Source organism: Molothrus aeneus, chromosome 5, assembly GCF_037042795.1.
Source record: "Molothrus aeneus isolate 106 chromosome 5, BPBGC_Maene_1.0, whole genome shotgun sequence".
Lineage (NCBI taxonomy): Eukaryota > Metazoa > Chordata > Aves > Passeriformes > Icteridae > Molothrus > Molothrus aeneus.
Genome location: NC_089650.1, coordinates 18,497,893 through 18,525,668, shown reverse-complemented (window position 1 = coordinate 18,525,668; position 27,776 = coordinate 18,497,893). Strand labels below are relative to the sequence as shown.

Genomic DNA, 27,776 nt, shown 5'->3' with positions numbered 1-27,776 from the left:
CTGGAACAGAGCACATAGGAGGGGCCCTACCAAATTGTCAGTGCCTTGGAAGACAAAAGCTCTCTAGTGCCAGATCTCTCAAATTTATTATGTTTAATGTAGCTGTGGCCTCAGCTGGAAAAATCTGTTGCCTTCATGACATCTGTGTGAAAAGAAACACACAGCATGCATCTCTTTTCTTGCACCATGCCTTTGCATCTCCAATAAGGTAGATTGTATTCAAGCAAGAAGATTAGTTTCTGGTCATAACTCCTGTCTGTTTGTATCTTTATGCCTCTTAAAAACTGTTACTTCCAACACTCCCTGCTACCATTGTAGAGGGTCTGATTCTCATTTACCTGCTTTACCATAAATAACTAAAAGCTTGTCAAGTTCATTCCAAGGAAGAGACCAGTAAGATAAAACAAGATTCTATAGCTCCTTTGCTGTGGCATGACTGGAATACCATGTGTGTGTGTAATTTCCCATCACATGGTATGTGTGTGAGCAGTTCATGGAGGTGGCTGCTTGCATGACCTGATGTGGTAAGGAATGCTGGCCTCTTGGTCATATAGTAAGCTTTCTAAATCATGATGGGGAGAATTGGAGACAGGTAGTCCTGCAATACCTCCTCCAGAGCTTGTGCAGAGTTCCAAGTAGAAGTTCTTGGTAATCATTGAGTGAGCCAATCAAGTCTGTGAGCTCAGTGATTTCATGTCTTCAGGGTTAGAGATTAGAGAGTTAGTCCTCATGGATGACTTAAGCATGGGACTTGTTTTATTGGGCCAGTCCCTATGTCTTTTGAACAATACAAACATGCCTGTATATACATTATTTTAAAATATTATTATGAGGACTCTTGGTGTTGACCCTTGTATTTAGATGGCCTAGCATTTCTCATACAAAAATTGTGACCTTTCACTAAGGAGCTCTTATAACTTCGATTGTTTGCAATAGACTGTTGACATTTGTTAGGCGAAGCACCATCGGGGAACAAAGTGCCTTTTTATATTCCACTAAATTAGATTCAGCTTTGAAGGAGTTATAAACTGTTAAAATGAACTAGTTCTTTTTTTCCTGCTTTCATTCTTCAGGAAAATTCTGGCATGCTACCAAAAAAAAAGTGCCTTCTAGTGCTGGGACCTGCTGTAACCATTGCAGCAGTGGGGACAAGAGGTCTCGTGTTAGGAGCTGTGGCAATGGCTGCAGCAGGCCCTTGAAGAGCCCAGCACATGTCCTTCTGCCTCCCAGCTCTGCTTTCCTTCTGGGAATTTCAGGGAGCAGGAAACCCCTCCCCAGCAAGCCTCCATTCAGCAGTCAGCCCCCATTGTCTCTGTTCTCCTCTCCCAGGGAGGTCCTTCCCCTTGCCTCTTCAAACACCCACAAGTCCCGGATGGAAAAGAGATTGGGGCAGTTTGCATGGGTGGATGTAGCCCATTGCAGTAGATGTCAAGCCTGTGTTTGCTGTGACTGCAGGCTCTTAATTCTGTCATGTAGGAAACGCTGTACCTCCACCATCTTCTAGGCAGGGTGGGCCATGCCCCCTCTTGTGCAGCTCGCTCAGACCTCTCGCGTTCAGTGTCACCGCCGGCGTTCTGCCAGCATGAGGAGTCAAAGGCCCAGTACAGGGTTCCTGTTGGGTGGGAGCCCTGCACGGGGAGCTCAGACCAGCAGGGCTGGCAGGCACCGCTGGCAGCAATGCCCCAGGATCCAGCCCAGCCAGCTGTGCAGAGAGGGGAGGATGGCACGGCCTAATTGTGCACCAGGAGCTGCACAGTTTGTTCTCTTTCAAGATGATTCTAATGAGGTAGAAAATGGTGATTTTTGATGGCTTTTAAGATTTTGAAAATAATTTTGGCATTTGCGTTTATTGAGAGCCTGGCTGTTTCAGTATGTGTGGCAAGACTAGGCAGCTGAGCTGATCTGGCAGGGGACAGATTCTGCTCCCTTTTGCTTCTTTGAGCTGTAATGCTCACTGACCCTTCAAGCCACTTCAGCTCAGTAAATTGTCAAAATCTTTGTATGTGTTCCTTTTCTTGGGCTAGGTTTTCGCAACGTTGCTGAGCTGTATCAGCTTATCTGCAGGTGAGAATGAAAACTGAGGCCAGCTCTGGAAGGCTGGTGAGACCAGACAAGGAAGGACAAAGGAGCAGGGACAGCCCTTCAGCAACCACAAGTTGCTGAATTGGTTCAGCCCCAGTCATGTGACGATGCTGAGAGAGTCTACCAAGAAAGCAATCATGACAATCATGACTGATTCCTTTCATGGCAGTACCAAAGCTGTATGCAACAAAGACAACAAAAAGCAATCAACAGTTAATCTCCTTTATTGACAAGCCCACACCAAGTGTGGGATAGAAATAGAAAACGTATTTTAGCTGTGATTGGCAGAGAAGCAGTCAAAAAACGAACCAGCATGGATCAAGCCTAAGTTGTTGGGATGTTGAGGTTTCAAGGAAGATGCATGTTTACATTAGCATTATTCAAACTTGTGTAACGTAGGATGTTGTGAATTCAATTGTTCTTGGGATGAATAGAGGATCAAGTATTGTCCTTAAACAATAGAACAGTAAAAACAACATCTGTGAACCAAGATCTCCTTTTTAAAAATGGAGAAGACAAGCAGACAGAAACTATAGCTAGAACTGTTGGAAGTGTTTTGTTTGCTTGCAGACAGTTGCGGAATACTTGTTCAAGGGACTCGGCAACTTTTTGTTGCTTAACATATTCAGAGCTTCTTCTTAGCCACCATGGCTCTCTGCTGTAAATGTTCCAGGTTTTCAACTCTCGCCGCAAGCCTTTTGAGAGGATCACCAACAGAATGAGTATTATACTCATTTGACTCTGAATGCAACTGATACATTAAAAAAAAAAAGCTATTTTAAGAATGCTGGGCAAAGGGGAGAGTGTCTCAGTGCCTAGACCCTGTGTTCACCATCTTTTTTAACTGTAAAACCATTATTTATGTTCTTGTTGATCCTTCCTTCATTTGCTATCAAACTTCAATCAAAACCATGTTGATGGAAGTTTTCCTAAATAATGGAATAGGAAAAACTGATCTAGCATTTGTCTGAGTACAGTATGTATGTGTCTCTAAAATGAAGAATATTCCATATACACACTCCTAAAAATGACATCTAGACATCTAGACAGCAGACATCCAGTTTGGAAATAGAGCATTGACAGTCCTGGAGGACAGAGCACTGTGAGCCTTTGTTGAAGTGGTGATACTTTTACTTTTAGGCTACTGTTCTGAGTCTGGCTGCTTCAATAAAGTATTTTAATTAGTTCCTAGCAAGGTGAAAGATGTAATCCATACATGGTTCCACGGAAGTGGTAGATTTCCTTCTGTGCTAAATAGGGAGCTCTTTGGAACCTTTTCAGTGCAGAGCTCTCCTTGGGGTCTCCAGGCTGAGGCAGAGGTCAGAATTCCATTATGTGTGATAAGCTTGCACAGGTTGTTGACCACCTAGTATATGTCACAGGTTTAAGTTGAATGATCTTTTTCTGAAAAACAAACTGTTGGGAATTTTTCATTTTCATGGTTTCTGAATCTGCCATAAATTCTTTTGAAGGCTTGGAGTTTTGGAAAACAAAGGGAAGGAAAGAAGCTTTAGTGTTGGAATTCCCTGAGGCTGGGAGTCTTATGTTACTATTCCCTCCAGAGAAACATCACTTTAAAGTTTCTCTTTGTTATAGCCACTTCAGGAGGAAGCTGAAATGTTGAATTATATGTGAGAAATGTTGTTGGATATCTGAGATTAAATCATAGAACCGTGTCTTAGGTGAAATAGTAGAATGAGGGAAAGAAGAATTGTTTATATTAACGGGGGAAAGATGAGCTTCCTCAAATCCCTGAAACTCTTCTGGAGATTGTTTTTCTTCCTTTAGACTTTTGTGAGAAAACCTGGAGTTTGTGACCATGATGATCTGCATGTTTTAACCCAAGAGAACTGGGTCGTGTCACTGGAATTTTATCCCTTTGCCTGTATGCTAGAAATGGAAATATTCTCACCTACCTTCTTGCACTAAGCCAGCCCTTGCAAAAGGTAGGAAAAATGTACCGCCAAAAATAAATTGTTTTTTTTTCTTTTCCCTTGTCTCTCTGCAGCAATTTGGCAAAATCCTTGATGTAGAGATAATCTTTAATGAGCGTGGCTCGAAGGTAAGTCCTGTTTCTGTACCCGCTTCTCTTGTTTTGATTGCAGAGTAAAAGGCAGTTCATTGCCTAGAGAACATATTCTGTAGAGATCAGCAGGAATTAGAGTGATGGGGGAAGGGAAAAGCTATTTTAGGGATTGTCTCCTGTTCCCTCTGACTTGAGACTCTGAGCATGATTGTTTCTGGGTAGCATGTACAAGTGCTCAGAGATGCTCCTGTCTGTGGGATCAGGTTCTCCAGCTTTTTGAACAAACAGGGTCTCAGTCAGCTGAGCCTTCATACCAACCCGTTTCCATTGCATTGGCAATGGCTGCCCTGTGAGGAAGGCAGAATAAGGTAAAACAGCTTTGTGTGATGGGAGGCTGTAAGAACAAAAGCTAAACTCACTCCCATCCCTGTCATTTTCATTACATTAAAATACTTCTGTAGAAAAACTGTCATATCTCATATGTGAAAGGATTTTATATACTGTTTTGCAGAATTATTTGGCACTTCTGAGATACTGACCTTTCATGTTTGAGATATTGGTGCTTTAATATAAGCATCTTCATTCCACTTGTCCTGCCCCATGTGGACCTCCCCCACAGAATTTGCATTCACACTCCTATTCTCTTCTTACAGATATATTAAGAGGCAAGTTTTGTTGAGGGTTAATGGCAATTTATATCTCTGGAGATGAGATTTCAAATGTTGCTCAGGTCAGCTGCAGAGAGATTCAGTGGTCTCTGTCCTAATTGGCAATTGGTTCTCATCATGTAACCAGTATCACCACAATGACAAATTGCTGTGATTCTCTCTCTGCCCAGGAGGTTCAGCACTGGAATAGCAGGGAGTTTTGCAGGTCAGGAGCGAGGTGCATTGCCAAAGCTCTATGGGGGAAGCTTGCACAGTGCATGTCTATACTCTGCTTGACTTAATCAATGCTAAGATTCCCATTTTCAATTAAAACAAAATTTCCCTCCTCCTCACACACACGTGTGTGCACATGTGTGCATGCACACAAAAGGTTTTGAACTTGCAATTCAGCTAAGCAGTTTTGGTTTAGAGTCTATACCTTTTGCTTGGATTTGAGGTCCACAGTTTTTATGGTGGCCTCTTTGCTTCAAGATATATTCTGGGGTATGTTCACGTTCAGAGCCTTCTGCAAATTTCCACCCATGTTGCCCAAGATGCATTCTGAAATTCTTCAGTCCTGTATTATCTGGAAACCAGAAAGCCATTGATCTGTATACAAAAGACATGAGTTTTAGCCCTTTCCCCTCATCCTCTGTTTCTGCTTAATACCATGGTTTTCTCTTGTTTTGTTTTTTAACAAGACAGTCTGAACAAGTAAATGTCTATATGGTTTAGTTAGAGTTTTACTTCCCTGCATGGTTAAAAATCTATATGCTTTACCAAAACAATCAGCTGTGCTGAATTTGTAAATATTTATTCTGCTCTCTGCTGTTCTTTTGATATTTATAGGCCAAAGATACCTGTGAATTACTCTTGATTTTAGTCATTATTGTTTGGTTTTGAGAATAGCCTCTGGCCTCCATCAAATCCCTACTTGTTCACATATAATTGCAAAAGAAAGAACAAAAATAACTGGCCTGGCAAAATGTTCTTCATATCCCACTGCCTATGCTTTCCAGAGCAGTGTTTTCCTCTTCACACATGAACTTCACTCTCTCTCTCCCATCCATACAGCCCTGTGTATTAAACACCCACGGCTGCCCTTTCCCTTCTAGGCAGCATTGACATTGAAAGCTTTTCTGTGAAGTCTTGATTTATGACTATGAAAAGTACCTTCTTGTGCTGTTGCTAAAGCCCAAGGCTTCTGGTTTTCAGTTAAAACAAAAATTATTACTGAAGAGTTCCTTGATGAATGTTAACCCTGAACCCTTAATAAATATTTGGAAAAAAAAAAAAAGAAAAGAGAAATGTTCTTCTAGTCTTTATTAACGATGCAGTTTTCTACTGCTTTTTTGTTGTCACGCAGCAAAAAGCAGTTACAAAACTAGTAGCCTGTATTGAGGGTTGTCCAGAATCTGAACAGAATGAGAAAACAGCCAAAGAGTTATTTCATTGTATCTTTGCATCCTTCTCACCCAAAATAATTCTTCTTTTAAAAAGAATGCAAGATTCTTCCTGCTTAGCATGAAAATGGGAGGCCCCAGTGTTTGAGTGGGGTGTAGCTGCACGAAGCACCTGGTATTCACATAATAATGGAAAAACTACAGTTTGGTGATCTGATGGTGAAGCAAAGGAAATGGATCTTTCTGGAGGCCACTCACTCACTCTTGGGTTCTTCCTACACCTTAGGAAAAAAAATCTGAATGCATTTTCCTGCCCTGTGGTTTCCATTCTAATCTAATGATATGAAACCTCTCTCTCTTCTTCTCCTCCTCCTCTCTCTTGGGAATCCGAAAGCAGATGCTCCTGCTGCCTGCCTTGTGCTGTGTTCTCAATGCTCCCTTCCCCTCCCTGGGTTCCTAAGGGTTGTAGTGTTTTGTGTATATGTTTTGTAAATATTTTAAAGGTACAGTGGTAAATTGCAAACTGCCCTGGGTTTGCCCCCACCCAGTGTGCGACAGGGTTGAGCAGCGCTTTGTCCCTGCCGAGCTGTGGCGGGAGAACTCTACTGGGATCGCTCCAGTGCTGTCAGTAGGAGGGACTGGAGGAGGTGTTCAGGTAGCATTCTTCATTTTGAATCCACCTGAGATGACCAGGCAGTTTTCTTTGACAGCCTGGGGAAGATCTATCAAACTGGCTGCATCTTCAGGATCTCTGTGTACTTAGAGAGTTTGGTGACCAAAGAGGGAGCTGGGTGTATCCATCTCACCTCAGGTTCTTTCAGAAATGGTATTTGTTGACTTTCTCTATCACAGCAGCGTAGGAGGCAGTTAATGAGTTTTGCTGATTCTTCTCTCAAAGCAATATGAATTCTTGTTTTGTAACTCGCTTTCTTCCCAGATTGAGTCTGTTTAGTAGGAATATATGGGCCCCGGTAGGCGTCACACTGCTACTGCTTCACTCTGTGTGAGAAACAAGATAAAAACTTTAAACATTCCTTGAATTACATTTTGTTTTCTTCTTGTTTAATAGAATGACGTCAGTCTTCCCTTGATGTATTTGGCTTTTTTTGCTTGCTTCCAGGAAACTAGCAGTTTGTTTCATTTATCCTGTTTACCATTACATTTCTAGCTCTGACTGGTATAAGTGCCTTTAAATAGCATTCTGCCCATGGTTGCAGTTTACCATGCACTTCACTGAACCGCAAATAAAACACCTCCAGAGGAAGTCGAGAGGATTCCTGCTCCTTTTGTTAGTGGAGATGCATCCTCTAGATGGGTATTTTGCCACTATTGTGCTGAATTGAACAAGTGGACATATTTGCAGAATTAATGCAGTCTGCCTGTGTAATGAGTACCCTGTGGCATTTGTAAAACTGCAGGGGAAGGGAATCCAAGCTCTTTGCTCACCAGCTGTGTACCGTGTGGCATTCCAAGATGTGCCCTCATTGACATTCAGAGACCAGGAGTATGTAAGGATACAGCAAAATCTTGGTTGAATAGGGAGTGGGTTTTGGTGGTTTTGGGGTTGTTTGTAGCTTTTAAAATGGTAAGAGTTCATATTAATGCAGAGGAGCTCATGGTTTCAGGATACTGTAAGTTTTATGTCCCTCACTGATTTCCACTTGGGAGACCCAGATCTCCAAATTCTTGTATACGACTATAGGGCCTATAAGTGCTTCATATTTATTTTAAATATTAGTTGTGTAGTCGGTTATGAGAGAAATTGCATCTGTTGGTGTTTGAATTTATGTAAGTAAACCTATATTAACAAAAAACTTCTGTGGAAGCTGTGTGGATTTTTAAGTTTGCAGTTAACTGTAAGTTAAGATAAGAATGTGACTAGGTTTTGGTAATGGTGCCTTAAAGATTGTAAGTCTGCATGTGCATTTATTTCTACTTTAAATGGATTAGGTGCTTTGAGTTGAGGCACTCTTGTTCTGGGCCTAGTTTCCACTCAGTGGAAAGCCCCTTATTGCATAAAATGAATTAGAAATCTTGTTTTCATTTTAATTCATTTTATAATTTTTGGTCAGATTTCATCAGTTGAACCAGAAATACGAACAATGTTGTTAATACAATGAGGTTTAAAAACAATTTAAGTACTGGTGACCAGCATCACTTTCTCAGGTCACCAAATCCCTTTAGGATGCCAGTGGCATGAAGGAGACATGACCAGTCTCCTTTTATCCTAGTTCATTGGTTTCATGCCTTGAAGTCTGCAATACTGAACTAAAGAGATCAATTAGTCCATACATTGAACTGATGTTTAACTTGAATTTAAACTTGATTTAAACTTGAATTTCAGGCTGACGTTTATGGTTTCATAGTATAAGCTGATCTACTGCTTCTGTGGGAGTGCTTTTCCAGCAGTGCTCACTTCACTATGTAGGGAGCTGGATCTAGGTGCTAAATTAGCTGATGCAGCAGGGAGAGGAATGAGCTTGTCTTCAGTCAGTTCAGCCTGTTAAACTCATGGACCACGCAGTGAGGTCCAGGATCAGTTGAAGAGAGGAGGAGCAGCACACACTGGGGATGACTGGGACTGTGAAGCCCCTGTCTTGAGCTGGCTGGAGCTGCTCTGAAGCCCCAGGCTCTCGCTGCCCAGCAGTGCAGGCTGGGCTCCAGCTCCTCGCTGCTGGCCTCTGCCCCCTCTGCTGTTTTGCAGCAGGGATTGGCAGTGGAGCAGCTCAAGCTGGATTGTGGAAATGATAGAGCTTAAAAATAGCCCTGCAGGATTTTTTGAAGATACTTATATTTTTTTTTTAGTCAGGTTAATTTCTGTATCTGACTCACCAGATTGCACAGGTACACGGACATGTGCATGTTCTACATGTGTATGTACCTTAATGCAAATCATGGCACAGGGGCTGGGAGGAGCTGGAAGAGCTCCTGGAATGGTGGCAGCTTGGTTTACACAGATGTTTTCTCCAACATGAGGGGTGCATTTGTGTGTGTGACTTCAATAACTTGTTTCTGGGTTTTGTGCTGTGTTGCTGTCGGTGCATTCAGCCCTGCTCATCTCAGGTGGATTATAGCTGAAACCCTCCTACTCTTTCCAAATGCCTTGGAAACAGGTAGCCTAAACTGCTGCCTCTTTGGGAATTTTTTCAGGCTTTTAAAAGTTTAATATTGAAATAAGGGGAAAAAAAAACCAAAAAAAACTTGGTTAGAAACAAGCACAGCAGCAGATAACGGCAAGGCTGGTTGCTGGCTGCATGTTCCAGTGGTACAAGGCAAAGACGCTGCTGCTGAGGTGACTGGTCTAAACTCCATGACAAACGAAGGGTTAACAATGCATGGATTTCAAGGGGCTCTGTTTAGTTTTCTTTGATTTTATTTCTTTTTTATTTTACTTTATTTTATTTTTGTTGTTGTTTTTTGTTTAATTTCTGTGTTCTGGCCACACCCAGGAGAACCGTCTGGTTTTGATTTCTCCCTTTACGGTTACATGGTAAATTTTCTTTCTCATTCTTCAGAGATGGAAACGTTCAAATACTATATATATATATATATACATTTATTATTTTTTTCACTGCTCATCATGTTGCTTGTTATTTATTGCAGAATCTGAGGCCAGACTAAAAGGGTGACAGTTACTCGGTCTCTTCAGGCCCTTTTAATAAACCTTTGGGTAAAAAGGGATTAGTCTGGTACTGCAAATTTCTCACCACTCCTAAAAATATTTATTGGAATTTAGTGTTCGCTGGGTTAAACTTATCTTCTGCATGGGAGAAGTTAAACTTATTTTCTGCATTGGAGAAGTTTGTGGCAGTTGCTGGTGGGGAGGAATTGTTGAAAATTTCAGCCTTGTTATCATAACATTATTAAACTCAAACTATGTGTATAATCTAAATTTTAGAAAACCTAAGTATTGTTTTCATCTACGATCTTCCCTTCTTCTGCCTCCATAGCTATTACTATGGAGCAATCCAGTACCTGCTATAAAGCTAAGCTGGTAAATATTGGATACCTGCCCCATCTTTTTTTCTCTTGCTTTGTTTCTTTTTTTTTCTTTCAAGGTCAAGACAACCTTGCTGAGGGAAAACTGAAAAGTGTTTGTTGCATATGTATTTAGGTACAAATTAATCCCTATTCTTTACAGGTCATCTGTGAGAAGGAATAAAAAATATATGTATGTTATTATTTCTCTCCCACTTCAAAAATGTGTGTATATATATCTAATTGCTAGTTTTTAAGCCTAGAAATAACAAAAATGTCAAGTGTGGCTCACCTGTTTTTCCTGATGGAAATTTGAATGTCTAAGAGATGCATTAATATGACAAACCAAGAGGACACAAATACTAACTGCCATAGTCAACTATGTAAAGTATTAATTCAGCATTGACATTAAATGGTGCTCAGCAAAGAGTTGCACAAGCTAAGGGCTGATCTGTCAATAAAATATGCTTAATTAGTTATGTTGTTCTGAATCAGATTAATTCTGGTTTAATTCACATTGTTAATTATATTCATATAGTCTGCATGTGGATCGTATGCTACCTTGAGTTAACTTAATAAAAATACTGAAAATTCCTACTCAGTTTAAAGATATTTAATGATAATATAGTTTCTAAAAATCCCATACAGACTTTACTAATTGCAAACAGATGTGAATTAAAATAGTCTTAGTTTGGTTCTAGCCCGCACAGATTGATGTCTATAGAATTACTTTCCATCTGCACTCCAGCTTTCAGTTCACATCATCACTGAAGACATAAATTTCATTTGTTCTCCACAGGCTTGTCTAGAACAAACAGAAATTTTAATGCAAAAAGAGAAGAGGGAAAAAGAGATTCCTGTTGCAGTCTTTACCTCCCCTCCTCCGCCAGCCTTTAAAGGATGTTTTTTCCCCATTATGCAGAACCAGAGGGAAAAGTGTTGCTCTTTTTTTCAGGCTTACCTTTCTCTGTAGGGGCTCTTTAAAGCAGGCACAGTACCCTATTCCTTCATAATCAGCTGTTCTATTACACCCCCCGCATCCACTCAGTTCTCTGCAACATATTCGAGAGTTATATGCAGTTGGGCTGTTTTATTAGCCCCTGTGTCTTGTAGCTCTGATTTTAATTCATTTAAACAGAGAACTTCTATGCTGTTCTGAAAGAGGCATCAGTTTGTTATTTATATAGCTCTTTATTTATAGCTGGAGAAATTAAATTATCTGAAGCTTTAGATTATTGGGTTGGAGCCCAAAGGAGCGCTTTTGTTGATCTCAGCATTGCAGTGCTGGCTAAGATCCTTTATTATTACTGTTCAGGGGGGAGGGAAAAAAGTAAACCTTCCTCCTCAAAAAAAACAACAGCCACCACCCTGCATTTTACAAATTTATGGCAGTTTTGTGCTGGAAACCTGGCTGTGGATGATAAAGGCCAGCTTGTCACTTAAACAGCTTGGGCTGTTCAGATTAGTATTGTAAAGACCTTTAAAAAGCACTTAAAGAATAATAGCTTGCTTGTGTCTTATTGCTAACAATGCTTAGAAATCAAGATGCTATCTGTTTTTTGGGCTGTCCAGTCCAAATACTTACTGATCCCAAGGTGCATGAAGGAGGTTGCCTGGCTAGCATGCCCCCCTTCCCTGACAAGCATAGCTGTAGATCACTCTCATCACCTCACTCTTCAGTTAACATTGGGAGGCAGTTTCCATTGCATCAAATATAAGCTTTGTTGTTCTGCTCCTGAGGGTACTGGAGCCAGCGGAAATTACTCTCTGTACATTAAAGCAGTATTTGCTTTATACCAAGCCACAGGAGCCAGTTGTTGCTGTTGTTAAAATGTCCTGAAAGCAGAATGCAACAATGCTTTTTTGTTTGGGTCCACTATCTCTAATGGCGTGAAGAGCATCTCATCACAGTTGTCTGTATTAAGACGCCATTTGCTCCTAGTTAAAATCCTAATTCATTTTGTCATGTTGGCTCTCTCTTAATGTCGGTGCACTCAGCTCTGTGGAAGGAAGCATGGTCTCTTACCCTGCCCTGTTATAGCACTGCATGAGCTGGCAGCAGGATGAGCATGTGTAGGACAGGCATGTGTTGCTTGTGCCTTCATGGGTGTGGTAAACCTGAATTTATCTAACTAAAGTGACATTTTGGCAGTCCTTGAGCCTTTGTGATTGCTCCAAGCAGGGCATGTCGATTTTTCTGGAAATTCTGTATTCTAACCAGGCAGAGATCTGTTGCTATCTACAGTGCAGAGGTTGCCATCTCAGAACACAGCTGAGTAAGATGGGTACCAGAGGGTCAGAGGGTCAGCAGATGGGTAGCAGTGTCATACAAAACCTGCCTTGACCAATGAATCAGTATTTAGGTGTTTAGATGTACAGTCAAGTCCACCACAGTACTCAGAGATAAGAATATTCTGAAACTACAGTATGCGATACTCTAAATCTTCACATTAAAAATGCTTATTTTATGGTGCCACCTGGAAGCCTTGCTTACTTTCAGGGCCCCATGTATCATTGGGGAAGTTACAGGCTTAGAAGTAGGCATGAGCTGTGCCCTGAAGAGCTTACAAGGGATGCTTTACAAAGAGCCCTTCCTTTCAACAGTGTTCTAAGGTAGGTAATTATTACTGTCTCCATTCCACAGGTGGGAAAAGTAAGGTTCAGCGTTTGATTTGCCTAAAGTGTTGCAGAATTCCTGGTACCAGGCATGAACTCAGATTGCTCAAACTCTCATAGCAGTTCTCAAGGGAAAAAAGTGCTGCTCAGTGTTGATGCCTTGTACTGTGTCTGGGGTGGATGGGAGTCCTACGAAATTTGTGTGTTCATTAAGAGGGGAGAGAAGCCCTACTTGGCCTTACCCAGCTTGCCTATGTCAGAGCAGGGTTTAATGTTTTTAAACAAAAAACCAAACCAAACCAAAATGAAAAATTGTCTCGAGTAACTTCGTACTTCTTTTTTGGTCTGGCCTCAATTGCTTTTATGTTTTCTTTTTTTTTTTTTTTTTTTAATTACTCTTATTATTCTTATTATGATTACAGCTCCTTTTTTATTGATTTTAATTTCTTTCATTTATGAAACATGCATGAACCAACAATGTGACTCTAGGAGGTTATTGCTGAGTTGTGCTGATGTCGATTTCATACTGTGATATTTTTTCTCTATTTACCTAGAGATCAGTATTTCAATATATAACGATGTGCATGTTTTCCCCCCTTCTCCCGCTGCATGCAGGGATTCGGGTTCGTAACTTTCGAGAATAGTGCTGATGCAGACAGGGCCAGGGAGAAATTACACGGCACCGTGGTAGAGGGCCGTAAAATCGAGGTGCATGTCTTCAGTAATTCAATTTCTTCTTTATATTTATTCTTTTGATTTCTTTTTGTGTCTTGCCTCACTTATTTCACATTTGGATCCCAGTCTCGTGTGTGCGTGTGTGTTTGTCTGTGTCCTTCACCTCCCTGCACTGAAATGTATAGAAGTTTACACCCTTTACAGAATATTTTTTATTGTTGTTTTGGGTATTTTTTTCCTTTTCTTTCTTCTTTTATTAAGTTTTATTCCCACCCACTCCAAGTTTTTGCCCTTCTGCTGTCTTGATTTTCCTTTGCTTCAGTTTGCAAGGCTCCGATTTCCTGTTACCAGGCCTGAACAAAACTAACTGAAAGAGTACTGTCCAACTTCTAACTGTGTCCAAAAAAGAAAGCAGGGGGCCAGCCAGTATCCTCTCTTTCCTCTGAGGCCAGTTCTCCTCCATGCAAGTGTGAGATGATGCCTGTGGGAGGGGTGGGGACACGTGGGGCAGCAGCCTCAGGTGGGCTGTGCTATATACACTGCTGGTTTCTTGATCAGCCCGTGGTCAAGAATAGGTTTGGTGAAAGCTAATCCTTAAAGTCTGCTAGCTCTCGCCGCCAGGGAGGGAAGGGTTAATGTTGGCTGGCCGTCATAGCCATATGTTGGGCCTGTCTGGTGTTGACCAGTTTGGTGTTCCACTGTGTTGAAGGCTAACTGGCATCATCCCTCTCTCCTTCTTTCTTTAAAAAAACAAACACAAACCAAAAAGTACAAATATTGAAACAAAAAAGCCGCCGTTTTTGAGTAAGATGTCTGCATATTTTGCCTTTTTTTTTTTTTTTCTGTTTTGTTTTGTTTTTTTATTTCCCTTTTCGATGGTTTAGCGTTTAGGGCCCTTCACTTGACTCACTCTTTCCATGGTAACTATACACAATGCTGGCGATGGTACGAGTTGGCGGTAAGTGAAACAAAAGTGCTAGAGAAGAAGCTTTTTCTTTTCTTTTTTTTTAAATTTTTCTTAAAATTACAAAAAAAAATTAAGAAAGAAAAAATCCATCTGCCATCTCACATTAACACTACGAAATGTGATTTGACTTGTTGTCCCCACCCACCTCCTTCCCCTTCTCCCCCTTTTATTTTCAATGCTGTTGAGTAATGCCGCCTGGACTTTGGATGTACATATTGTTTTGTAGCAGTCTGAGCTGTTTGATTACTGACTTCATGGTGATTTCCCCTTGCACATCTTACTCAGAGTTACTGAACTCCAGTTTGGCTGGTTTTTATTAATGCACCCATATCCTCCTCTCTCTCTCCTGCCCCTTCTTTCTGCTGCTCTTTCTATCTGAGACCTGTTTGTAGCTGTTATTGTTTTTCTCTCTTTTTCTTTCTGCCCCCTCCCCAGTTTATTTCTTTACTAAGTTAAATGCAGCTGTTGGTCTCTTTGCTGACTGGTGGTTTCTGATTGGTTCTGGCAATTTTTCCTTTAAGTGCTTGTGTTGCACTTTGCTGTAGCAGCTGATTTCAGGCACTCGCTCCATCTAATGATTGTCTGTGAGACCCTATCCCCTCACTCCTCCCCTCCCCACCCTCTGAATCAATTGTGGTGTGTTATTTTTCTTTCTTTTTTTTATCTGTGTGTGTTTAACTGCATGCTCTCAGTCTCATCATTGTTGTTCCCCATTCTTTCTTTTTTAAATGTGTAATGTTTCTATTGTTTTGGGTCTGAAACAAGAGTAAAATGTAGCTCTAGACTCCCCACCCTGTGTACGCCCACCATCCATACATCTCAAGGGCCTGAGGCAGCTTCTATTTTTGTATCCATTTTTTTTCTTCTTCACCCTGGCTTCCATTCCCATTGGGCATGTGTTTTGATAAATTATTGATAATTCATAAAGACTTCACCCTCCTTGCAAGAGCTTTGAGGCTGACACGGGGCTGCAGTAACTTGGCTTCCAAACTAGTCCATCTTTTCTTTATCAGCACCATCTCTGTGGTAACACCCCACTTGCTTGAGCAGTCAAACCGCTTGGAACTGTGCAGAGCTCTGTAAAGAGGGTGGAGGGCACAGTAAACCCAAAAATGATCCAGGTCTGCTGCTATGTACTCTTTTTGTCCCATGAGATTTGTGACAAGGAAAAAATTATCTGGAAAAAGATCTGAAAATGGTGGGTGTAAATCAGTGAATGTAGATCATCTAAAGAGTTGGTGATGTTCCAGAGATTTCCTCAAGCCTTGGGAGTTCAAATCTAATGCTGAGGGACTCCAGGCTACCTTTTTCTACTCAAGTGTTCTGCCAGTGACCTGCCAGGCCCCAATTCCAGCGGTGAGCTTGAGAAACAAGTCCGCTTGTGCATCACCTGGTTCAGTTCCCCTGCCCTGGGCTGCAGAAATTATTCCTGCCTCTCTAAGAGAACCTGGACAAAGCATCAAGGGTTTTGCCCCTTTGATCACTGAGCTGTAAATAATCCCGTGCCTAGGGATGGCAGGGTGGTGGAGAATCTACACTTTACTCTTGTTGGCCTTTTGTTTAATGCATAATTTTAAAATGCCACGTTTAGCTGTAACTTTTATAATTAAATGGCAACTGTTAAAAGTAATTTAAAGATTGCATTCATGTAAAATTAGCTGTTTAATTTTTTTTGCTCAGAGAAGTATAGTGTGTATGTGTGTGTGTGTGGTATCTGAGAATTTTTCACCATTTTCCCTAACGTTCTGTGCTTCCTTCCCTCTACTCCCCCTCCCCTTTCTTACTTTTAGGTTAACAATGCCACTGCGAGAGTGATGACCAATAAGAAGATGGTCACACCTTATGCAAATGGTAAGAGAGACAGTTTGTACTAGTGATGAGCTGAAACGTCTGAAGAAAGACAAAAGAGAAAAGTCATGACCTCTCCTCAGGACCAAAAGGAACCAATAAAACCTCACAAACTCTAATTTGTATAATTATACCATTCAGTATAACCCAAAAGTGTTTGTGGAGAATACCATTTTCCAGATGGAGAAGTGGGGACAGAAAGAAGTAGGGACATGCCCCATGTGGCTAAGATGGGTGAAGGTGCCAAGGGCCAGTGGGTTGCCTGCCCTACTACTGCAAGCTGATTCTGTATGGTGGGATGTGCAGTACTCCTGAGTCTCACTGCCATCACATGCATACCTAAATATGAATGCAGAAACATAACTTAAGATGCTTAATCTAAGTAATTAGCTGAATAACTTAAGATAGCTCAGTTTAGGTTCTATCTGTAAAAGTACAGCTGTCCCCAAGCAACCAGTAAAACAGAGCCTTTGCACTGCTTGTTTGCTTGCTTTTTGTTTCAGACTGCCTGTATTCAGTGAATTTTCCAGTGAACCTAAACAGAGAAAGACCAAGTTGTTTGGGTAGTGAGGAATCCTGTTTCATTGGGATATCTTGGTGGTTCTCTGTGAAATCATTTTACTTCATAGGCATATATAGCATAAAAAGTGATTCTCCCAGCAGAATGCTGCTTTGATAAAGATTTTGAATCTGAGTCTTTCTCCTGAAACGGGCAGCAAAGTTCTTTTCAGTGTGAAAGTGTTCCCAAACAATTTCTACAAGGCAGGAAGCTGCATACAGGTAGTAGCTGGTGTGACAATGTGTTTTGATTACAAAGTCTCCAAACTCAGAGGATAAAAATGTTTTATGTTGCTCTGCTGCTGACTTACTGAGTGGTCCCTTGCAAGTAAATCTTACCTTGGGTACAGAGCTGGGGAAACATAGCCAAGCAAAAGGCTTGGGACTGTGGGTCTCACAGTACCTGGAAGGAACTAAGAGATTTTGTAGCAAAAGGCAAGGCATCCATGGTACATTGTCCTGAAAACAAGAGCAGAAAATGTCATGTATGTGACTGTTTGGTACTGAAACTTGGCTTACTTGTGAAAGTGATAGCGTACAAGAATATTTTGCTTTTGCAGCCAGCAGTTTAAAGCCAACTTTAAAGCTATGCAAAGAAATTTAGTATTAGACCAGGCTTAAGGAGTACTGGCAAGTATGATTGTACAACTGTTATTAAATTTAAGAGTTGCCAGTGCTCTTGTTGCCACTACTGGAGTATTTTGCCATCAAGGTGACCAGTGCAGCAGCAGTGTGCCTGTACTTGCAGAGGGAGCCTGCACTGCATCTGTCATTGACACACTGCCAGCAGGTGCACGTGTGGTGGTGATGGGATGCAGTTCTCAGAGTTGTTCATATAGCTTCTAGAGTGGTTAGAGGTGTTAAAAGTTCAGCAAGTGCACCAGGGCTCCAAGACAGAGGAAGCGTATAGATTTATTTAAATAAAAATGCCTCTGTGATTGCTAGCTGAACAGCTGAGATCTTTTCTGAAAGAAATGCTTTCTGGAAGCCAGCCCAGATCACATTGTTAGCTTTATATTTCTTTTCTCCCGCATTAGAAAGATGGAGGGGGGAAAGACAAATAGGTTTCTAGATGTGACTGGACATATGTACCAACTCATACCCATACTTCTTTAAGCTCTGTTCTCTTGTAGGTTTTATCTTGATGATTTGGAGTTCTTGCCAATTATCCAGATTATATTGAAATAATTTTTCTGTCAAGGCTTTCACCTGAAAAGCAGCACAAAGGAGAGAAATACTAAAATAACAGTGAGGAGAAAGTGTGAGATGAATAGAATGATTTTTTTTTTTTTAATGAACTACAGTTGCATAATGCAGTTAATGAGGAAATTCAGACACTGTTGCTTTTTAGCAGATCTCTAGCAGATGAGAGAAGGGTGCTTTGAGAATTCAAGGCTGTAATTTGACTTGCCTGAGATGACAGTCTGGGCCAGTGGCTTTAGAGAGGGCTTATATCTGCAGTGTTCCCAGTGAAAGTAGGGAGGAGCTGGCAGCAAGGCTCCTGTAGGGAATGCCAGGTCGCACGGTGCTCGTAGCAAATACACATATAAGGTAGTTGGCATTCCCACAGCAGTGCCTCTGCCTGCTGCAGATCAGCTGATGTTTTGCTGTTCCCTCCGATACACCGGTGACCTGCACATAGAGCTTGACATTAGGAAAGGGCAGTTGGCCTCCATCTACACCAAGGGGGATTGAGGCGAAGCAGAAATTGGAAAGAGCTGTGCATGTGAAGCTGGGGCGCATGCAAGAGACCATTCCCCCTACCCACGCTGCCCGTTCCTTCTCTTGGTGTAGATTTTGGCATTCACTGCAGTCTTTGTTGTTTCAGGTTGGAAGTTGAGTCCTGTGGTTGGAGCGGTGTACGGCCCTGAGTTATATGCAGGTAGAGCTTAAGTAGACGCTTCCACTTCTGCCATTTAACTGCAGTGGTGTTTGTTTATGTTCTTAATCTGATGTTTCTTTATAACCTTTTTACGGTTTTGTTTTTGTTTTTTATTCTTTTTTTAATTAAATTAGCATCCAGCTTTCAAGCAGATGTCTCGCTGGGCAATGACGCTGCAGTGCCCCTGTCAGGAAGGGGGGGTATTAACACTTACATTCCTTTAATCAGTAAGTAGCCCCCAATGGCCCTTGTACTGTTACTGTGCTTGAATTAATGATGACCTGTTACCCTTCTTCTCTCCAGTCTGTATAATATATACTTGAAAGGATGGGTCACGCTGGGAATGAGTTTACCTTGAGCCAAAGTATAGTGTGCAGTTGCTGTAACTTGTTCATCTGCAGTGTCTTGCTGTACTGCTGAATGGGTCCTTCTGAACGACAAGGAGGCTGCAGAACAAGGGGAGGGTGTGTGTGAGGAATGGGCCATTCCCTTGCTCCCCTCCTTGTATTGAAATGGAAGAAACCTAACAGACAAATCCCTAAAGTACATATTATACAAGCTGTTGAACCACGGGTCTGCAGGGCCCCTAGTGGCATGCTCCTGGATGCATGCTGGGTTGGGTTTGTGCCCTGGGACTCGTTCCCTCTCAGTATCTGTTTATGACGTGTTTGCAGATGCCTCTGAGATTTTACAAAGTTTCATCACAAGCCAGTTTACAGCATAATAATAGAGGCATTGCTATATGTGGTGCCAGTTATTGGTAACACTTGTTAAATGAAGGTGGGCTTTCAGTAAACTGGCATTTTATGGGAAATTGCTGCTGCTGTTATATGGGCTATCTTGTCTTTCAGGCTTTAAAATGAACATACAGAGGATTGGGTGGCAAAGAGTGGGAGGGGAAAGGAGGGAAGAGACTGATGTAAGTTGGTTGACTTTAAGGGCCTCTTGACAAATTATTTTAAAGAGCCTCTGCAGTTTTGGAAGAACTGCGTGCTGTATTGATAGTAACTCCCCATGCTTCTCAGACTCTAACCAGACTGCATGGCAGTATTGAAAGGTGGGGGGATTTGAGCCCTGTTTGGGGTGGGTAAGGCATGCCAAAACATTAACCTCTTGCATGCCAAACCTCTCTGCAACCCTTCTCCCCCCAAAGGCCATGGTGTAGCAGGAAGTATGTATGGGATGCTTGCTGGGTTATAAGCATGTCCTTCTGCAGGATTGATGCCAAATGTCCCACCGCTGTGGAGCTGTTGTGTCACTTTGTTTGAAGCAGGTGGTTGCTCTCTGGAGTGGAGATTGTATCCTTTTCACCTTCCACCTTGTCTATCTTCACAGTTCCAGGCTTCCCCTATCCAACTGCAGCCACCACAGCGGCCGCGTTTCGGGGCGCCCATCTGAGGGGCCGAGGAAGGACAGTGTACGGGGCAGTGCGGGCAGTTCCTCCCACGGCCATCCCTGCCTACCCAGGGTAAGCACTGTCACAAGAGCAGAGTGCTCTGCACAGCCGTGTCAAAGAGCTAATCGGTTAACAAAACCCTAAAATTGTCTGGATGGTGAGAGTCAAGATCTTGCTAGTGCCAGAGCATTCTGCACATGATGGCATCCAGTGGGGGGGGGAAATCTAAATTTTTCTGTGTTAAGTTCTTGACTGAAACAATTTTCAGTACTTGCAACAGCTTAAAGTGCTGATGGGTTCCTTCTCATAATTTCTCAATTTGTCTGTATATGGTATTTGTCATCCATTGACCCAATATGTTATAGTGCTGCTGAGAAGGACACAACGAGAAGATCTAAAATTCCTGAAAAACTTCTGCTCTTTGTACTCCATTTGTGTTTCCATATTCAGGAATGAGAAATATTATCCATTAATTCATGACTCACCATCTGGCAGTAGGACACAGAAGAGCCAGTTACCCACAATGGATTTGCTTTCTTTGTTGGAGACGGTTTAAAAAGGTTTAAAACAAAGATTAATCAAGTCCATTAATTTAAAGCTGGGAGTGTTTGGGATGTAGAGAGAATGATAATGCAATGAAGCAATGGCAAATGTGTGGCCTTAGCATTCTTTGCCCTCAAATTTTCACTAGTAATGCAGTGCAAAAAATGCTGTTACAAAGGAGTATTCTGCTGTTTAAAAGTAGAGGGAACTAGATCTGTATGTGAGTTTTGGTTTGGGTTTTTGTTGGTTTGTTTAAATGTGGTGGAATGACAGATAGATAAATCAACAAATCCCTTCCAAACTGTCCTTTTTTTTTGTTTGTTTTGTTTCTGATTTTGAGGATGCTTTAATCATATTGTCTTGAGTTCTACTTGCCATATTTTCCAGGCCATGTTCTCAGAAAGAACAGGAGTAGAAACGAATCCTCCAGCACAGAGATGTGGACTGACCCTTCTTTTCCTTTACACTAGGCCCAAAGGGGAAGAAAAAAAACCATAAATATTTTATTAAGAGGGAAAGTGGAATCCATACACATCAGTGCAGGGAGCTGGCCGGATCTATGCTGGATAAGCTCACAATACCTTCTGCAGCAGATTAAGTGATGATAGCTACTGTGATCCTTTCAGAATCTAGTCTGATTTTTAAAGTGGAGCTCCAGGAAGCAAGCTGCAATGCTCATGTACCTGTCTAGCTTTGCTCTTTGGCAATTTTGGCAATGTTTGTATTAATTCACCAGAAGACTTTAAATGAAACCTCTCGTCTCAATATTGGTCTTCTGAACAGAGTGTTTCTTCTGGGTTTTCAAATCCACTTTTTTGCCACCACTCCTAGTTTACATTGTCTATCCTCTAACCATAGCCTCTGACCTGCAATTGTCTGTCTATTGCTCTAAAAATGGCCTGGTCCAATTTTACTGGGGAGTGCTCCACAGTGAAACAAAGTAGCAAAGCTGAAAAGCTGAGCTAAGTGCTACCATCTAGCAGAATATGAAATATTTGCACCAGGGAGGCAGAATGTGCTTTTCATCCCTGGGAGTAACAGCTAGAGCATTCCTAGCCAGAGGCTGTCATGAGTGGGGCACTGGGAAGGCCTTGTCTTTGATGTAAATCCAGCCTGAGTCCCATGTAAAAGGTTTATTTTCATTTGAAATATGGTCCAGGCTCCAATGATTAGCCCTTCCAAATACTGTCTCATGTCTGTGTTTACTGGTATTACACTGAATTTTTCTGACCTTGCTAACTGATCCCATGTCTTCATGGGCAGCATACTACCTAGTAAACATTTACAGGGCACCAGTAAGCAAGGCAGATTCACAGAGTCCCAGAACTGTCCCTAGTCCCAAGCAGTGGGATGTAATTACCTACTACTGGTGGTTTTTGTCATCACAGTCTGTCTCTGCAAGATGCTTTGTAGAACAAATTGGATTCCTAGTGGAATAATACAAAATGTGCTGTACAATTCCATGTTGCAGTGACCTGTAGGACAGCCACCACTCTGTGTGGGTACTGTTGACCTCCATGGGGTCAGGGACAGGCACACGTTCCTGACATCTTGCCCTCCATCCATTACTTTCTTCCTGGCCAGTGGAAAGATGACACCATAAGATCAGTCAGCAACATGAATGACCAAGACATAGTGAGTAATGTTGAAGAAAACAGTAAAGTGGGCTACAGGTTAACTCAAATCTGATAGAAGGAATTGGTATTCCCAAACCTCAGTGGTGTTTAAGTTAGAAAACTTAATGGTATCACTGCATTTGAGAGCTTAGCAGAATTTAAAAAATACAGAATGTAGATTAATAAAAGCTCATTGGTATTGCCATACTGGATCAGACCTGAGCACCATCCAGGTTAGAGTAAGTTTTGACAGTGTCAAATGCTAAGCCAGAGGAAGGTGCAAGAAATTATAGCTCTTAATAGTTTTAATATTTATTTCAAGAACTCAGGATTTGCCAATGCCTATGTGGAATGCCCATACTTATGTGTGGCCATAGTTGTTTATCCAGAGAAGGGTTTTGATACCTCAGAAAGCAACTGCTTAGACTATTGTAGGTGAGTTAGATAGTCACCTAAACCTCACTTTGAACAGTACTGCAACCTTCAGTTTTCAACTGAGGTGCCACTTGGTAGAAATAAGGAGACATTATAACCTCTGATATAAAGCACAAGTAAAAACTGTACTGGAATATTGCCCTGATTGCCCTGATTGCAGCCATGCTTTTTAAATGAGAATGCTAACAAATAACATTTCAGACCAAAAGCTGAAAGAATCCAGACAGTCTGAAAAAAACTCACCTACTATAAAGCTCTCAAAGTTAAATAAGCTTGATAAATTTTATTTCTCAAACTATAGGTTAGTCATTGGCTTGTGCATGGTCATTAAGTACTTATATGAGGAATAGACTTGCCATAGTAAAGAGTAATTTTGTCTAGGAGTGTAAATATATATGAAATTCACTGATTTGAAGCTATAGTAGATAGAAGACTAGATACAGGGCAGCAGTCAGCTTTGAGGGTTTGAAGTGGTTTTTTTCGCTCCTTTTCCAACACAACAGTCAGCTGTTGGTACACCTAAATGATATGCTGGCTACTTTACAAAACCAGCCTGTTTCTTTTTCCCTTGGATGTGTTTTAGCACAGCTAGTAGGCTTTTTACAGATTGCTCCAAGATTTGACTGGCTGCCAGGCTGTTTTATTCTTCTGGTTAAGCTACATAGCCGGAATGTGGTTCTCAGATGAAGGAATTCTCTGGTTTTGCTAGCATTAAGAATCACAAGTATGGATATTCTGCCATATAAAGAAACCTTGCTGAATTTCAGCCCCGGAAGCTGATGTCAGTCAAATCCTAACTAAAGCAAAGATGAAGGATTCATGTGTGTTTGGGTGTTTGGATCCAGGAAGTCTTATTCTTACCTGTTATTAGTGTTCCTTGCAGTTTTCTCTGGAGAGCTGATGCTAGCATCTCTTGCTGATAGAAATAGTGGCCTGATCCAATGTGGTAATGCTTATGTTCATCCAACTGACTATGTTTGGAATAACTGTTAAAACTGCTAACCTGTTCATAAACCAAGTCACTTCCTCTGTCGTGCGTTTGCCTTTCCTGCAGGAGCAGGTGGAGTATCACTGCTAAAACACTCCTGGTCCTAGATAGAGAACCCAGCAATGTAAGTCACTGCCCCAGGAGCCAAACTCTTTGTTATGTGGTTGTAAAAATTTAGCTTCAACAAACATGATCTTATGGCCTGCTTCTCCCTGCTGAAGTGGCTCCCCTCTTCCTCTAACAAGGGTCTCTATCTTCATTCCTGCTCCCAGCGCTCTTGGAGACTACAGTAACTGTGTCCATTGGGAATGGAGTGTACTTTTCCTGGGGAAGGCAGCAAGACTAAATTATTCAAGCAGTAGCTAACACTGCAAGATTTTTTTTTAAATTTTTTTTTTTAGTAATAGCATGCAGAATTTTGGCAAGATCTGCTGGGCTTTTTTTGTGTGTGTGTGCCTTACAATAGGTGGGTGTCTGAGGGTTGCAGGCTCTTGGCAGCATTTCACATTCCATCTGATGAGTAAAAAATGGTAGTCAAAAGAATAGCTAGTGTTCCATACCTTCTTTTTTCTTAATTCTATGGGTAAGTCATGCACATCAGATCCATGAGCATCACAGACGGTTGGGTTAATGCTTTTTAAAGCCTTGAGCGAGTTTGTGTGGAGCTCTTCAGGGGACAAAGCTGGAGGAAATTCCTCAGTATATGAAGCACATGCTGAACTCAAATGGGTGGGGGGCATCCCCTCTCTTCCTTCCTCATCCTTCCCCAACCCCTGTCCCCAGAGTGAGCTGTGTAGTCTTATGCCTAGTGAATGCTCTGGTAAGAGCAGCTATTTGGGAACCCCAGGCTCTGTTTAACAGTTTTCGTGCTTGAAGTTCTGAGAGAAACAAAACTATGGCTTAAAGCAGAAAAAGCACCATCCCATGGAAACCCTTCCAGTTGCGTCTCTCTGCTAAGGAATAAGTAATTACTACCAGGGACTCCCACTGCACCTTTCAATTTTCGGATCTTGGACCAGTCACCTAACCTTTTTAGCTCATTATCTCTGCTTGTGAAAGCAATGCATTGTGGGTATTTTTGGTTTTTTCTTTTCAATTACATTTCTCTGTGTTTACTTTGATCAGAATTGATTGACTTGTTTTCCTGAGGTGTTGCATCGGTTCTTTAAGATGCTGAATAATAATACTTTGCATGCTTGTGTGATCAGCCAAATCTTATCGCATGTCTAATGTGCAGGGTAAAAGCAGGTGATGTATGGATGTCAGAAACAAAACTCATGCAGCCCTGTGAAGCCTGAAAAATGTAATCAGGCACAAGTCTCTGAACCACACTTCCTGACGTAGGCGACTCCAGCCCCTGTGGGATGCCTTCTGTGAAGGGCTCCTCAATTTCACAAGCCCACTTCATGAAGCCAATGTTTCCATGTGTTTTAGGGGGTAACTAAAATCATTCCAGGAGAATAACCAGAGTGGAGGCTTCTACACCCTTGTGTCTCTCTTCAGGACGTCAGATCTTTTTGAGTCAATATTTGCTGTACAAGATGGTGGTTCCCCTCCGTCTCTCCTTTGCATACTGTCTCCCCCTCTGCCCACCCCCTGCCCCTTTGCATGCCATGGAAGATGACTTGGAGCCGTGCGTGCGCACACATGTTCTCTTGCTGATTTGCTCCTGCCAAAAGCCCAGGTTGTGGATTCATACATCACCTGCCTGTGTAAAACGCATGTGCATGCTGCCGTCCTCAATAACCGGAATGTGTTTTCTGTTCTTTTGTTTTTTGTTTGTTTTTTTTCTTTTGTTTTGGTTTTTTTTTTTTTTTTTTTTTTGTTTTGTTTTGTTTTTGTGTGGATTTTCTGCAGTGTGGTTTACCAGGACGGATTTTACGGTGCTGACCTCTATGTAAGTACACACACCGGAGCCTTCTTTGTCCCCAACCCCTGACAAGCCAGCCTTTTTTTATTTTCTTTTCTTTTTCTTTTGGTTTGTTCGTTTGGTTTGGTTTTTTAAATATCATTTACTTTTATTTTCTTCTTCCTGTGGATATATATATTTATATATTTAGGAATGCAAGCATGCTTCTCTGTCACTGCGCTTGCCCCTGGGTGCAAGACCTAAGCCTTTGGGTTTCCTGATCATTGCCAGGGTCAGTTTATTTGGTGTCCTGCCCCCCACATTCACACTGGTACTAATCAACCTGAGAGATGATTAGCAAATTAAAATTTCTCTCAACACTTCTCTCATTTACATAATTTGGATATAAAAATAACAGGACTGGTTTAGCCTCAGATCTTCCCTTTCCTTCTCCCCCTCTTCCCTCCCCTTTCTCTTCCCTCTTGGGGCCTTTTTGGGTTTGATTTGTGTAGCCCACACTACACTGAACAAGTTGTATGTTTAAAAATGTTCATGTGCCACTGGGATGTGGAGATTATCCCTTTGGGGAAGACACTGGGACTGATTAAAAACGGAGGCTGAGATGCTAGAGTGAAAACTGACATCTCATTTTGCTGGTAGGAATGGCACCTAAATGGGCTAGATTCTCTCACCTCTTCAGGGAATTGTAAAGTACAAATATGTGGAGATGTTCGGTTACAAGAGTCAGCAGCCTCCTCCTGTTGGGGAATTAGCTATTATACCATGGGAGACTTTGTCCTGTCATTGTCTTTGTCCTACCCAGTCAGTCTGTATTGCAAATCTCCAGGGAGTCTGTGTGTACATAGGTGGGTTCTGGATGGAGGTATTTGAACTAGCCAGTGAGCAAAGTGCTTTCCTCTCCAAGGGGGAGCTGTTGCAGAGCAGGAATATGGTAGGAACTTGCCTTTCAAGGCCAAAATATTCAGTTGCCACTGCAGCTCATAGCCTGCCTGGCTTTATCAGAGTTCCCAGTTGTTGCATTGTAGGTCATAGCTCCCTGCAGCTGGGAAGTTTTGTATAGTTTGGGTAGTGACACAATTGTCAGCACGAATTTCACAGTCCTGCTCCTTTGAAGGTGCTATTCCTGCCATTTATAAAGAGGACCCTGGGGTTAGACTCAGGATAATGGATGGAACTAGCTTTTGGATTTTGTTGGCTTATATGGAGGAGGAAGTTCGGGACAGGTGCTTTTTCCAGCCCAGGTAGAGCAGTTGGAAGATGTGCTCTCTGAGATAGAAAGAACTGCGTGCATTTCTCCAGTCTTCCATATACTATCGTGTGTGCAGTTCTTTAAAGATTGATCTGCCTAGTCAAGTGTTTCTTTATAAAGCTGTGTCAAGGACTACGGAAGGTTCTGTGTTTTCCTGCCTCACTCCTAAAGCACTGCCTTTACAGACACTGACTTTGCTATGGCACGTAACCAAGAAAATGAGTGGTGCTTAGTGCCTCTTCCCACAAGAGTGTGGCATATAAAAGGCTGCCATGTTGAAAGGGAAGTCTGGCCAGGGTTACTCCCTATTTTTGAGAAAGCTTCTTCAGAGCTTTTGTTGGGGAGGAGAGGCTTATATAACATGTAAGGACAGAAACTTCAGCAGTGAACTCCTGTAACCACTTGGTGCTCCAGAGCAGTACCACCATGTAACACAAAGCCCCCAGGTCAGGTTAGAGCCATTAGGTGGATTTCTGATGACTTTGCTGTTGGTGGCAGTGGTGTCACTATCAGAAAGCAGGATGATGGAAGAGAGGACTGCATCGAAGTAGATGGTGACACTTTTACCTGTGTTATTGCTAGCCAGAGCCCTCCAATGGAGCTCAGGAAAAAGTTACCATTATCCAAACTTGAAGTTGCCCTTCCAAACAGTTTGCTTGGCACAGGTGGAATGACTTCAATGTCCCTGTGTCTCACTGATTTGTTGTGCTTTTCACTGCAGAGCCTCTATCCCTCTGTGATAGGTTTACCCAGATTCTGGAAGGTATGGCAGAGGACATTTCAGTTAGGACTGGGGGGAATTAAATCGAGGTTCTCTTAAGATTTCTGAGTCCATAGGGTTGTGGAAAAGGAGCTGAGCTGGCAGGGAGTGGTTTATAGTAGGTGAGATGAAAGGGAAGTGTCCCAAGTTTGGGCTGCTTTTTCTGCATAATGCTATGCACAGATTTCTCATTTTCCTCCTCCTCCTTTTCCTCACTCCTTTTTTCTTTCCTGGGGC

General features: G+C 41.9%; 1 protein-coding gene across 7 annotated transcripts in view; it reads left to right on the top strand.

Moving 5' to 3' along the window:
* The window catches only part of RBFOX2 (RNA binding fox-1 homolog 2), a 170,963-nt gene that overhangs the window by 129,369 nt on the left and 13,818 nt on the right, over positions 1–27,776 (top strand). For 5 of the 7 annotated variants that reach the window (XM_066550329.1, XM_066550326.1, XM_066550333.1 and 2 more), the window contains 7 exons: positions 4,091–4,144; positions 13,368–13,460; positions 16,185–16,245; positions 18,629–18,682; positions 18,817–18,909; positions 20,018–20,150; positions 25,518–25,557. In XM_066550329.1, the coding sequence (XP_066406426.1) occupies positions 4,091–4,144; positions 13,368–13,460; positions 16,185–16,245; positions 18,629–18,682; positions 18,817–18,909; positions 20,018–20,150; positions 25,518–25,557 (528 nt within the window). The remainder of the gene's footprint in view (positions 1–4,090; positions 4,145–13,367; positions 13,461–16,184; positions 16,246–18,628; positions 18,683–18,816; positions 18,910–20,017; positions 20,151–25,517; positions 25,558–27,776) is intronic. The other 2 variants (XM_066550330.1, XM_066550328.1) reach the window with 2 other exon arrangements.